The sequence below is a fragment of the Rhinopithecus bieti genome, unplaced genomic scaffold, assembly GCF_001698545.2.
Source record: "Rhinopithecus bieti isolate Rb0 unplaced genomic scaffold, ASM169854v2 scaffold_44159, whole genome shotgun sequence".
Classification (NCBI taxonomy): Eukaryota; Metazoa; Chordata; class Mammalia; order Primates; family Cercopithecidae; genus Rhinopithecus; species Rhinopithecus bieti.
Window position 1 is genome coordinate 60,867 of NW_016818573.1, and position 13,420 is coordinate 74,286.

At 45.7% G+C, this 13,420-nt stretch overlaps 1 protein-coding gene across 1 annotated transcript; it reads right to left on the bottom strand.

Moving 5' to 3' along the window:
- Positions 1 to 11,497: 11,497 nt before the first annotated feature.
- LOC108518644 (uncharacterized) lies at positions 11,498 to 12,414 on the bottom strand. The gene is made up of 2 exons (XM_017857186.1): positions 12,071 to 12,414; positions 11,498 to 11,957 (listed from the first exon to the last, which is right to left on the bottom strand). The coding sequence occupies exons 1-2, from the start codon at positions 12,395 to 12,397 to the stop codon at positions 11,565 to 11,567; spliced, it is 720 nt and encodes a 239-aa protein (XP_017712675.1). The 5' UTR covers positions 12,398 to 12,414; the 3' UTR covers positions 11,498 to 11,564.
- Positions 12,415 to 13,420: the final 1,006 nt, after the last annotated feature.

Below are 13,420 nucleotides of genomic sequence, written 5' to 3' on the forward strand. Positions count from 1 at the left end.
CTCTAATAATATTTGATTTATAAACCTGGGTGCTCAAGTGTTGGGTGCATTCATTATTTCCTCTTCTGAATTGATCCCTTTGTCATTATATAATGTACTTTTTGGTCTCCTTTTATGTTTTTTGGCTTAGTCTATTTTGTCTAAGTATAGTTACTCCTTGTCTTTCATGCTTTTCATTTGCATGGAATATATATATATTTATCCCTTCACTTTCAGTCTGTGTGTCTTTACAGATGAGTGAGTCTCTTGTAGGCAGCATATAGTTGGGTCTTGTTTTTGGTACCCAGTCAGGCAGTCTGTATCTTTTAACTGGGAAATTGAAACCATTTACATTTAAGGTTATTGAGAGATGTGGAATTAAGTCCCGCCATTTTGTTCATGGGTTTCTGACTTTTTTGTTTATCCTTTGTTTCTTTCTTCCTCTTTTATTGTTTATCTTTGCAATTTGGTGTTTTTCTGTGGTGGTAATGTTTGATTCCTTTCTCTTTCTCCTTTGTGTACCTGCTCTACCAGTGATTTTTATACTTTTGTGTGTTTTCATGATGATGGATATCATCATTTTGCTTCCAGATGTAGGACTACCTTGAGCATTTCTTGTAAGTTCAGTCTAGTGGTAATAAATTCCCTCACTTACTGCTTATCTGGGAAAGACTTTATTTATCATACATTTCTGAAGGCTAGCTTTGTTTGGTATAGTATTCTTGGTGAGTGCTTTTGGCCTGGTCTGTAAGATTTCTGCTGAGAAATCTGCCATTAGTCTGATGAAGATTCCCTTATATGTAACTTGATACTTTTCTCTCTCTGTTTTTAGAATTCCTTCCTTCTCTTTGACTTTTGGCAGTTTGACTATAATGTGCCACAGAGAAGATATTTTTGGGTTGAATCTATTGGGAAATCATTGAACTTCCTATACCTAGATATCTGTATCTCTTTCAAAACTTGGGAAGTTTCCAGCAATTATTTCATTAGATAGATTTTCTGTACCTTTTCCCATCTCTACTTCTGGAATTCCAAAAATTTCATTATTTGTCCACTTTACAGTGTCCCAAATGTCACATAGGCTTTCTTCATTTTTTAAATTCTTTTTTCCCTTTGTTCTGACTGAACTTTTTTCAAAAGAACTATCTTCAAGTTCAGAAATTCATCTTTCTGCCTTATCTAGTCTATTGTTGAAGCTCTTGATTGTATTTTTTATTTTATTCCTAGACTATTTCAATTTTAGGCTTTCTGTTTGGATTTATTTATTTATTCATTCATTCATTCATTTATGACAGGGCCTTGCTCTGTTACCCAGGTCAGAATGAGTGGCACAATCATGGCTTATTCCTACTTCAACCTCCCTGGCTCAAGTGATCCTCTACTTTAGCCTCCCATGAAGCTGGGAACACAGGCATGTGCCACTATACCCAGGTAATTTTTTAAAAACCTTTTTGTAGAAACAGGGTCTCCCTATGTTGCCCAGGCTGGTCTTGAACATCTGGGCTCAAGCGATCCTCCCACCTTGGCCTCCCAAAGTGCTGAGATTATAGGTGTGAGCCACTGTGCCTGGCCTCATTGAGTTTCCTTAAGATCATTATTTTGAATTCCTTTTCAGGCATTTCATAGATTTACTTTTCTTTGGGGCCTGTTACTGGAGAATTACTGTGTTTCTTTGGAGGAGTTGTATTTCCTGCATTCTCATGTTTCTTGTGCGTTTATATTCATATCTGCACATTGGGTGTAATAGTCCATCCTTCCAGTTTTATGGAGTGGCTTTCACAGGGAAGTCTTTTTTCTGTAGATGTATCTATAGTGTTGGTTGATTAGGGCATGTTGGCTTTGGTTCTGAGTGGGTGCCATAGTGTAGTCTTTATATGATTTATTCAGTTGTAATCAATGTCAGTGGTATCTGTGAATTCCTGAGTAGCTTAAGCTATAGTTGTTTGTGGAGGCTTTGGTGAGGCTTTGCTGGGGCCTGGGGCACCAGGTAGGCTGGTCATCAGGCCTCCAGGTAGCACATAAAGGCGCTAGCTGTTGTGATAGTGAGCCCCAGGGTGACTGGTCTTCAGGACTCCAGGCATCTCATGAGGGCACTAGTAGTGGTGGCAGTGGACCAGATTTTAGGTCCTCGGGCAGTGCATATTGGTGCATGGTAGCCCTGCTGCTGGAGGGAGTGGGGTTGTTGTCTGTGGCTATCGCCCTGAACAGACAGCTCTCAGGTTTAGGGAGCACACATTTTGGCTCCATATATCCTGAGGGCAGTCTCTCTGATATACTGGACCACCTGTTCCCTGGGGTATAGGGCAATGTGTGGGCTTAGGTGCTGGGGACCCATTTTCACTATTATTACTTTCATAAACAGTTACCTATTAGATCAATTATGAATAATAAAAAATAAATGAGATTTGTTTTACTTTAATTTATTCCTTCTCTAATGATCTTCCTTTATTCATATAGATCTGAACTTCTGGACACTATAATTTTCCTTCCCTCAGAAGAACTTCTAACATTTCTTGCAAGGCTGGTCTACTAATAACAAATACCCGGCCGGGCGCGGTGGCTCAAGCCTGTAATCCCAGCACTTTGGGAGGCCGAGGCGGGCGGATCACAAGGTCAGGAGGTCGAGACCATCCTGGCTAACACAGTGAAACCCCGTCTCCACTTAAAAAATACAAAAAATTAGCCGGGCGAGATGGCGGCGCCTGTAGTCCCAGCTACTCGGGAGGCTGAGGCAGGAGAATGGCGTGGACCCGGGAGGCGGAGCTTGCAGTGAGCTGAGATCCGGCCACTGCACTCCAGCCTGGGCGACAGAGCGAGACTCCGTCTCAAAAAAANTTGTTTGTCTGAGTAAGCCTCCTTCACTTTTGAAAGACAGTTTCACTGGCTACAGAATTCTAGGTTTTTCATTCAACATTTTAAATGTTTCCCTCCACTCTTTTCTTGCTTGCATGGCTTCTGATGAAAAGTCTGATGTAATTCTTTTCCTTGTTTTTCTGTAATTAAGGCATTCTCCCACCATGGTTTCTGTGAAGAATTTCTCTTTGTCTTTGGTTTTCTGGAGTTTGAATATTAATGTGCCTAGATATAGATTTTTATTTTTATTGATTTATTTATTTTTTTAAGACAGAGTTTTGCTCTGTCACCACGCTGGAGTACAGTGGCACGATCTTGGCTCACTGCAACCTCTGTCTCCTAGGTTCGAGCGATTCTTCTGCCTCAACCTCCCGAGTATCTGGGACTACAGGCACATGCCACCACACCCAGCTAATTTTTGTATTTTTAGTAGAGACAGGGTTTCACCATCTTGGCCAGGACAGTCTCCATTTCTTGACCTCGTGATCCACCCCCTCAGCCTCCCAAAGTGCTGGGATTACAGGCATGCGCTACTGCCCCAGCCTAGACATAGATTTTTAATTGTTTTTTCAATTAAAAACATTGTGTTAAAATCGACATAACATAAAATTTACCATCTTACCCATTTTTTAAAAGATGGGAGCCTCACTAGGTTGCCCAGGCTGGAGTACAGTGGCTATTTGCAGGCACAATCATAGCATACTACAGCCTTGAATTCCTGGCCTCAAGTGATAGTCTTACTTCAGCGTCTCAAGTAGCTAGGACTATAGGCACACACCACTATGCCCAGCTTCAATCAATTTTTTTTTCTTTTTCTTTTGGGACGGAGTCTTGCTCTGCCACCCAGGCTGGGGTGCAATGGAGTAATCTTGGCTTACTGCAACCTCTGCCTCCCAGGCTCAAGCAATTCTCCTGCCTCAACCTCCCGAGTAGCTGGGATTACAGGCGTCTGCCACCATACCCGGCTAATTTTTGTATTTTTAGTAGACACAGGGTTTCACCATGTTGGCCAGGCTGTTCTTGAACTCCTGACCTCAGGTGATCTGCCTGCCTCAGGCTCCCAAAGTGCTGGCATTACAGGCATGAGACACTGTGACCAGCCACTTTAACCAATTTTAAGTGTACAATGCAGTGATACTAGATACATTTGCAATGTCGTGCAACCATCCCCACCATCCATCTCTATAACTCTTATCATTTTGTAAAACTGAAACTCTACACTCATTAAACAACTACTCTCCATTACCCCTCTCCATAGGCCCTGGCAAGTACCATTCTACTTTCTCTCTCCATGACTTTGATGACTCTGAGAACCTCGTATGAGTGGAATCATACAGTATTTGTCTTTTTGTGACAAGCTTATTTTACTTAGCATAATGTCCTCAAGGTTCATCCATGTTGTAGCATATGTCAGAATTTCTTTCCTTTTAAAGTTTAAATAATATTACATTGCATTGTGTATACATCACATTTGCTTTTCTATTCATCTGTCAAGGGACACTTGTGTTGTTTTCATGTTTTAGCTATTGTGAATAATGCTGCTATATACGTGAGTGTACACATATCTCTTCAAGACCCTTGCTTTCAATTCCTTGGGGAGTAGATCTCAATAAGTGGAATTGCTAGATCATATGGTAACTGTATATTTAATATTTTGAGGAACAGCCATACAGTTTTACCCACTGGCTGTACAATTTTACATTCTCACCAACAGTACACAAGGGTTCTAATTTCTCTACATCCTTGCCAACACTTGTTATTTTGTTTTTGATAATAGCCATCCTAATGGGTGTGAGATAGTAAGTATATCATTGTGGTTGATTTGAATTTCCACAATGATTAGTGATACTGAGCCTGTTTTCATGGGCTCATTGGCCATTTCTATATCTTATTTGGAAAAATGTCTATTAAAGTCTTTTGCCCATTTTTGAATCAAGTTAGCTTTTTGTTGTTGAGTTTTAGGAGTTCTCTCTATATTTTGCATAGCAATTCGGAGATATGTAATTTGCAAGTATTTTCTCCCATTCTATGGATTGCCTTTTTCCTTCATTAATATGGTGTTTTGTTGCACAAAATTTTTAATTTTCATAAAATTTGATGTCTATGTCTAAAATTTGTTGCCTGTGCCTTTGGTATCATATCCAAGAAATCATTGCCAAATTTAATGCTATGATGTTTTGACCTTATGTTTATTTATTTATTTATTTATTTTTTGAGATGGAGTCTCGCTCTGCCGCCCAGGCTGGAGTGCAGTGGCCGGATCTCAGCTCACTGCAAGCTCCGCCTCCCAGGTTCACGCCATTCTCCTGCCTCAGCCTCCCGAGTAGCTGGGACTACAGGCGCCCGCCACCTTGCCTGGCTAATTTTTTTGTATTTTTTAGTAGAGATGGGGTTTCACCGTGTTAACCAGGATGGTCTCGATCTCCTGACCTCATGATCCGCCCATCTCGGCCTCCCAAAGTGCTGGGATTACAGGCTTGAGCCACCGCGCCCAGCATGTTTTTTGTTTTTTTGAGACAGGGTCTCACTCTGTCACCCAGACTAGAGTGTAATGGTACAATCTCGGCTCACTGCAACCTCCACTTTCAGGATTCAAGTGATTCTACCGGCTCAGCCTCCCAAGTAGCTGGGACTACAGGTGTGCACCACCACACCCAGCTAATTTTTTGTGTTTTTAGTAGAGACAGGGTTTCACCATGTTGCCCAGGTTTGTCTCAAACTCCTGAGCTCAGACAATCCACCTGCCTCAGCCCCCCAAAGTGCTAGGATTACAGGTGTGAGCTACTGCACCTGGCCCTGCCCTTAGTTCTTTTCTAATAATTTTATAGTTTTAGGTCTTACATTTAGGTATTTAATCCATTTTGAGTTGATTTTTGTATATGGTGTTTTGTATATGGTCCAACTTCATTCTTCTGCATGTCAAGATCCAGTTTTCCCAGCACCATTTGTTCCAAAGACTGCCCTTTTCCTATTGGGTAGTCTGTATACCCTTGTCAAAAATCACCGGACCATCTATTAGAGGGTTTATTTCTAGGCTCTCTATTCCATTGGTCTATGTGTCTGTCTTTATGCCAGTACCACATTGTTTTATGAATGTAGCTTTGTCATAAATTTTGAAATCAGGAAGTGTTTGTCTTCCAGTTCTTTTTCAGAATTGTTTTGGCTATTAGGGGTCTCTTTGGGGTAGAGGCAGGCGGGAATCAACTCCAGACTTGAATGAAGACTGACTGAAACCAAGAAGAGGCACCAAAAGCACCTCCCCATAAGACACACTATGAGCACCATAACAGTTTACCATTGCCATGGCAACACCCAGAAGTTATCACCTCTTGCCTTGGCAACACCTGGAAGTTACTGCCCCTTGGCATGGCAACACTCAGAAGTTTCTAGCTATGTTTAGGCCGGGTGCAGTGGGTCACACCTGTAATCCCAGCACTTTGGGAGGCCGAGATGGGCAGATCGCCTAAGGTCAGGAGTTTAAGACCAGCTTAGCAAATATGGTGAAACCCTGTCTCTACTAAAAATACAAAAATTAGCAGGGTGTGGTGGTGCACACCTGTAATCCCAGCTACTTGGGAGGCTGAGACATGAGAATCATTTGAACCTGGGAGGCAGAGGTTGCAGTGAGCCTAGACCATGCCACTGCACTTCAGCCTGGGTGACAGAGTAAGAGCTGTGTTTAAAAAAAAAAAAATTTTCTAGCTATTTTTGAATAACCCACACCTGAATTAGCATATCATTAAAAGTGGGTATAGACCGCCTCATGCCTGTAATCCCAGCACTTTGGGAGGCGGAGGCAGGCGGATCACGAGGTCAGGAGATCAAGACCATCCTGGCTAACACGGGGAAACCCCATCTCTACTAAAAATACAAAAAATTAGCTGGACGTGGTGGCGGGTGCCTGTAGTCCCAGCTACTTGGGAGGCTGAGGCCGGAGAATGGCGTGAACCCGGGAGACGGAGTTTGCAGTGAGCCAAGATCATGCCACTGCACTCCAGCCTGGGTGACAGAGCGAGACTCCGTCTCAAAAGAAAAAAAAAGTGGGTATAAATAGGACTGGAAAACTGCCGCGAGGCTGCTACTCTCAGCACACTGTCTGTTGGGTAGCCCTGCTCCACAGGAGCAGTCACGGAGCTTTAATGCTGCCACCACTTCCACAAAGCCATTTTCTTTTACCGCTGGCTTGCTTTTGAATTCTTTCCTGGGTAAAACCAAGAACCTGCCTTGTATCAGTGGTGAGTGAGCCAGGGATGAAGAAGAGATGGTGAGAGGAGTGGCTGAAATACAAGGGATGGCTTTGGGCATCCTCACTCAAAGGCTTGGGAAGAATCCTAGATCAGTGGCTTATTTTTCTAAACAGCTAGAGCAGGTGGCAGCTGGGTGGCCGGGATGCTTGTGAGCTGTGGAACTGTGGCCCCTACCAGTCTATTGGCAGAAGAAGCCAGTAAACTTACTTTAGGACAAAAATTAGATGTCATGACCCATCCTCCTGACCCAGTGCAGAGGGTCCTAGAGGCCAAAGGACACCAATGACTAAGAGGAGGTTGCTTACTTAAATATCAAGCCCTTCTGCTTAACACCCCAGATTTTTTTTTTTTTTTTTGAGACAGAGTCTCGCTCTATTGTCCAGGCTGGAGTGCAGTGGAATGATCTTGGCTCACTGCAACCTCTGCGTCCCAGGTTCAAGCGATTCTCCTGCCTCAGTCTCCTGAGTAGCTGGGATTACAGGCACCCACCACTACACCCAGCTAATTTTGTGTTTTAGTAGAGACAGGGGTTTCACCATGTTGGCCAAGCTGGTCTCAAACTCCTGACCTCAAGTGTTCCACCCGCCTCACCGCCTCAGCCTCCCAAAGTGCTGGGATTACAGGCGTGCATCACCACACCCGGCCTTCACCCCAGATTTTACCCTTAAAAGTATGTCAGGTTTTAAACCGTGCTACTCTGTAGCCATATTTCTTGCCCCAAGAAACATTCCCAACTCATTTACTCCTGTGTGGAAATCATAGAACAGACTTTCTCCAGCAGGCCTGACCTCAGAGATGAGCCCCTGCCTGATCCAGATGTCTAGTGGTTTACAGATGGAAACAGCTTTATTCATGAGGGAGTAAGAACGACACTTTATGTAGAGGTCAGCCAACAAGAAGTCACTGAGGCAAAAGTTTTACTTCCTCAAACTCCCGCTCAAAAAGCAGAATTAATTGCTCTAATTAGTGCCCTTCAATTGGGAAAAGACTTAAGAATCAATATATTTACTGGCTCCAAATATGGGTTGTGGGTGCTCCATGTTCATGCAGCCATAGGGAAAGAAATGGCTACTACTGACAGCCAAGGGACCCCCCACACAACAACATTCTGAGAGCTTGGAACTGTTAGATGCTGTCCAACTCCCAAAGTAGGTAGCAGTTACTCACAGCAGGAGATACCAAAAAGGAGATACCTCTGTTATCAGAGGAAATGTTCTGGCAGCCAGAGCAGCCAGAGCTACAGCTAAAGAAACACCAGTACTCCCAGCCTGGCCAACACGGTGAAACGCGGTCTCTACTAAAAATACAAAAATCAGCCGGGTGTGGTGGCGGGCACCTGTAGTACCAGCTACTTGGGAGGCTGAGGCAGGAGAATCACTTCAACCTGGGAGGCGGAGGTTGCAGTGAGCCAAGATGGCGCCACTACACTCTAGCCTGGGTGACACAGCGAGACTCTATCTCAAAAAATAAAAAGAAGAAAGGAAGAAAGGAAGAAAAGAAAGAAGAGAGAGAGAAAGAGAGAGAGAAAGAAAAGAAAGATGAAAGAAAGAAAAAGAAAAGGAAGGAAGGAAGGAAGGAAGGGAGGGAGGGAGGGAGGGAGGGAAGACCAGTACCACAGGCTGCTATACTAATACCTAATGCTCTGCCCATGTCAGTGACACCATACTATACCCCCAAGGAATGGAAATGGGCAGAGCAGAAAGACTCACCAAAGGATCCTCAGGGTGATTACTACAAAGCCACAAACTCTTTTTCCCTGAGGCTGAGCAATGGGAAATAGTTAAGTATTTCCACAATAGGAAATACTTCAAGTAGTTCAGTAGGAATTTGGGTACTTCTAATGCTTTTTCTGGTCTTACGGGAAAAGCTTCTAGCCACCCGGTTTACGGGAAAAGCTTCTAGCCACCCGGTGAAAGTGTCTAGAAATACTTCTTATGGGAAAAGCTTCTAGCCACCAGCTGAAAGTGTCTAGAAATGCTAGCAAATATTTTAGTCCCCAGTAAGGTGGCGTCTGGATGAAATCTATGTGCCAGTCTTCCCCAGGGTATGTTCCTTGGTGTTGTACAGGTTTGAGTAGGGTTGGGGATATGGGGTGGCTTCCTGGGTCATTATGGGCACAAAGTTCACAGGCCCTGGTGATGCTTTTTACAGTCTGAAATAGTTTCTTTACCACACAAGATTTGAGAAACCAATTTGAATACAGAATCATCGCAAGGTTTGGATTACCAAAAAGCCTGCACAGTGATAACAGACCCTCTTTCACAGCTAGGGTGACCCAGCAGGTTTCCTTACACTCAGGCATTACCTATCATCTTCACTCCTCCTGGAGATCTCAATCCTCAGGTAAAGTAGAAAAACCCAACCATGTTTTTAAAAGGACACGAGCAGGCCAGATGCAGTGGCTCATGCCTGTAATCCTGCACTTTGGGAGGACGAGGTGGGTGGGTCACCTGAGGTCAGGAGTTTGAGACCAGCCTGGCCAACATGGCAAAACCGCATCTCTACTAAAAATTCAAAAATTAGCCTGGCGAGGTGGCGGGCGCCTGTAATCCCAGCTACTCGGGAGGCTGAGGCAGGAGAATTGCTTGAACCCGGGAGGCAGAGGTTGCAGTGAGCTGAGAGCGCCACTGCACTCCAGCCTGGTCAACAGAGCGATACTCTGTCTCAAAAATAAAAATAAAAAAAAAAATAAAAGGACATTAGCAAAATCCTGTCAGGAGCCCTCAGAGGCCTGGATTTCTCTCCTACACTAGCTCCTCTGCACATGAGAATGGCTCCACGGGGAGCCTTAAAGCTTAGTGCATTTGAAATGACTTATGAATATCAGATCTCTTGTTTGATGAAGAGGCACATAGAATGCTCACTCATATTATCAACTTAGGCCAGGTTGAGCCCTTCAAGCATATGGAAATACAATATTGGCTCATCTCACAAGAGAAGAAATTTACTCCACTATTCAACCAGGAGGCTTTGTTTTTTTTTTTTTTTTTTTTTTCCCAGATGGAGTCTTGCTCTGTCTCCCAGGCTGGAGTGCAGTGGCGTGATCTCGGCTCACTGCAAGCTCTGCCTCCTGGGTCCACGCCAGCCTCCCGAATAGCTGGGACTACAGGCGCCCATCACCACGCCTGGCTAATTTTTTGTATTTTTTAGTAGAGACGGGGTTTCACCGTGTTAGCCAGGATGGTCTTGATCGCCTGACCTCATGATCCGCCCGCCTCGGCCTCCCAAAGTGCTGGGATTACAGGTGTGAGCCACCGCGCCCGGCCAGGAGGCTTAGTCTTAATAAAAACTTGGAAAGAAAGATTCCCTTGATGATCAATTACAACCGAAATGACAGAGCCCCTATCAGGTGTTGAGTATCCCCTCCGCTGCTAAACTTTAGGGAATAAGTTGTTGGATACACCTGTCTAGGAGTAAACCTGTTTCTTAGGAGTCACAGGCACAAAAGCAGGATACCATGACCTACATCTGTAAGCCTTTGGAGGAAGTCTGCTACCTATTTCAAAGAATCAATACTTAGCCACAAGTGGTAACGTGACGCTGTGGGTGGGAATGTTTTGCTCTTCTTCCTGATTGTAATACTTCTTTTCTGTCTCTTTGGGCAACTACCTCCTCTGAGGAAACACCTCCTTTGTCCTTGTTGGGTATAGAGGCCACTCTAAGGCCCAAGTGGATACCATGTGCCACCATTAATCCTGTTTGTTCTCTCAATTAACCTAATCCCGTGTAAGTGGGAACAAAACTTTACGGTAAATATTTCAAACATTAAAGCTTTAGGAAATCATCTTCATGGTTACTGGATTTGTCATCAACATCCCCAGGATAGAGAATTCCACCTTCTGGCGGATCCAAAAACTCTCATGGCTAACTCCCTGACCCTCTTCACCAACCACAGCAATCTCAAAGTACTCAGACCCCTACCATCAGGTGGAACTCTCCCGCACTTGACAATTCTACCTGAAATCCCCCACCGCTATTACCTGCACCTGGGAAGGTATGTGTCTAGATCTCTAGGGCACTAATGATTCTATCTTTTGTACCCACTGTTGTGTTAATGACACAAAAGTGGAAGTTTCCCCGCTATGCTGTGACACAACTCTAGTTGCCAAGTTCCCAACGCCACAGGAAGATAAATAAGATTCCACTCGTGAGCAAGGAGCCCATATACAGTGCCTCCTCCCAGACTGGAACATACAGAGAAAAAAACAACGGCCTAATCTGGGAAGGTGGGATTACCGCCCCCTTCTGGAAAACAAGGGTTGACCTAAAGGCAGCTTCTCCACTCCTTGAATCTACATCTGGTTCGGCCTGCCTACCTCCACTCCTGCCTCCATCGTGTCCATCAGGGTGACACAGAAGCCCTACAAGGCTTCCATCTCTGGCCCCTGGGCCTTCAGCAGCCACTCCTACACCAGTGGTCCTGGTGCCCACATCAGCTCCTTGAGCTTCTCCTGAGCAGGCAGCAGCAGCAGTTTCTAGAGTGGCCTAGGCACCAGCATGAGTCTGGGTGGAGGCTATGGTGGGGCAGTGGTATGGGGTGGGGGTGGGCGACACAGCCATCATGGTAAACCAGAGTCTGCTGAGCTCCCTTAAACTGGACCTGGACCCCAACATCCGGGCCGTGCACACCCAGGAGAAGGAGCAGATCAAGACCCTCAACAAGTTTGCCTCCTTCATCAACAAGGTGCGGTTTCTGGAGCAGCAGAACAAATGCTGGAGACTAAGTGGAGCCTCCAGCAGCAGCAGAAGACAGCTGGGAGCGACACGGACAGCGTGTTCGAGAGCCATATCCACAACCTTGGGCAGCAGCTGGACACCGGGCCAGGAGAAGCTGAAGCTGGAGGCAGAGCTTGGCAACACGCAGGGGCTGCTGGAAGACTTCCAGGATAAGTACCAGGATGAGATCAACAAGCAGACAGAGATGGGGAATGAATTTGTCTTTATCGAGAGTGGATGGAGCTTACGTGAACAAGGCAGTGTTGGAGTCTCACCTGGAAGGGCTGACTGATGAGAGAGCTGTGTGAAGAGGAGATCCAGGAGCTGCAGTCCCAGATCTCCGACACGTCTGTGGTGCTGTCCATGGACAACAGCCGCTCCTTGGACGTGGACAGCATCATCGTGGAGGTCAAGACCCAGTACGAGGACATTGCCCACTGTGGCCAGGCAAGGCTGAGAGGCTGCACCAGGTCAAGGATGAGGAGTTGCAGATGCTGGCTGGGAAGCACGGGGATGACCTGCATCGCAGGAAGATGGAGAACTCTGAGATGATCTACAACATCAGCGGGGTCCATGCTGAGATTGAGGGCCTCAGAGGCCATCGCAGATGCCAAGCAGTGTGGGGAGCTGGTGGAGCTGGAGGCCGCCCTGCAGCAGGCCAAGCAGGACCTGGCGCTGCAGCTGCTTGAGTAGAGAGCTGAGCTTGGCCTCTGGGGGCCTTACAAGCCCTGGCCTCAGCTATGGTCTGGACTTCAGCCTTGACTCTGGCAGGGATTTCGGCTCCTTCAGCTGCACCAGCTCCTCCAGAAACATGGTTGGGAAGCTGATGTCTGCGTTCTCTGATGTCCTGCCCAAGCGAACCACCATAGCAGTCCCCCCCAGCCTACCTTCTCCTGCAGCTGCCCCAGAGCTTGTGGAAGAGGCCGCTGTGCAGGAAGGGGCAGGGAACAGGAGACCCGCTTGAGGCTCAGCCGTCCTCTACAGTCCACTCGTGCTGGTAGTTGACTGCCTGGGGTAACTCCCTTGCCCATGCCTCCAAGCACAAAACCATTCCATTGTTTTGTTTTGTTTTGTTTTTTCAAGATAAAGCTTCAGCTAGCTCTGCCAACTATCAAAAAGCAAAAAACAAATAAAACCCATAAAACCCTACAAGGGTTGTTTGGTCCCCCCCATTGGAATGGGGGGAGATATCTTGTATCTCTACAGACCCAACTTAGCAGCAAAAGATAGACATCACACCTCATAGGGCCTCTGTTGCACCAAAAATGGGATCATTTTCATTTGTGGTCGTAAGTGGGAAGAAGTCACATCCCATAACCACTCCTAACTCCCCAGGGGCCTCGTGTTCTTTTAGGAGTAGCTTTCCTTTGCATATCAAAAACTTGGAACAGGAGGTGAGTGTATGTTGGCCACCCTTGGCCTTCCAGGGGTCACCATCTAAAACCCTGTAAGACCGAGGAATACCAGAAATGAATGAGCAATAGGATTAATTCTGACAGGAACTGGAGTGGCATTAGAAGTAGTGGCTCCCTAGGGTCGCTTGACCTACCATGAGTTAGCCCTAAAGAACTGACTCAAACCCTGAAATCATTAGCCACCAACACAGGTGAGGCACTAAAGGGAAT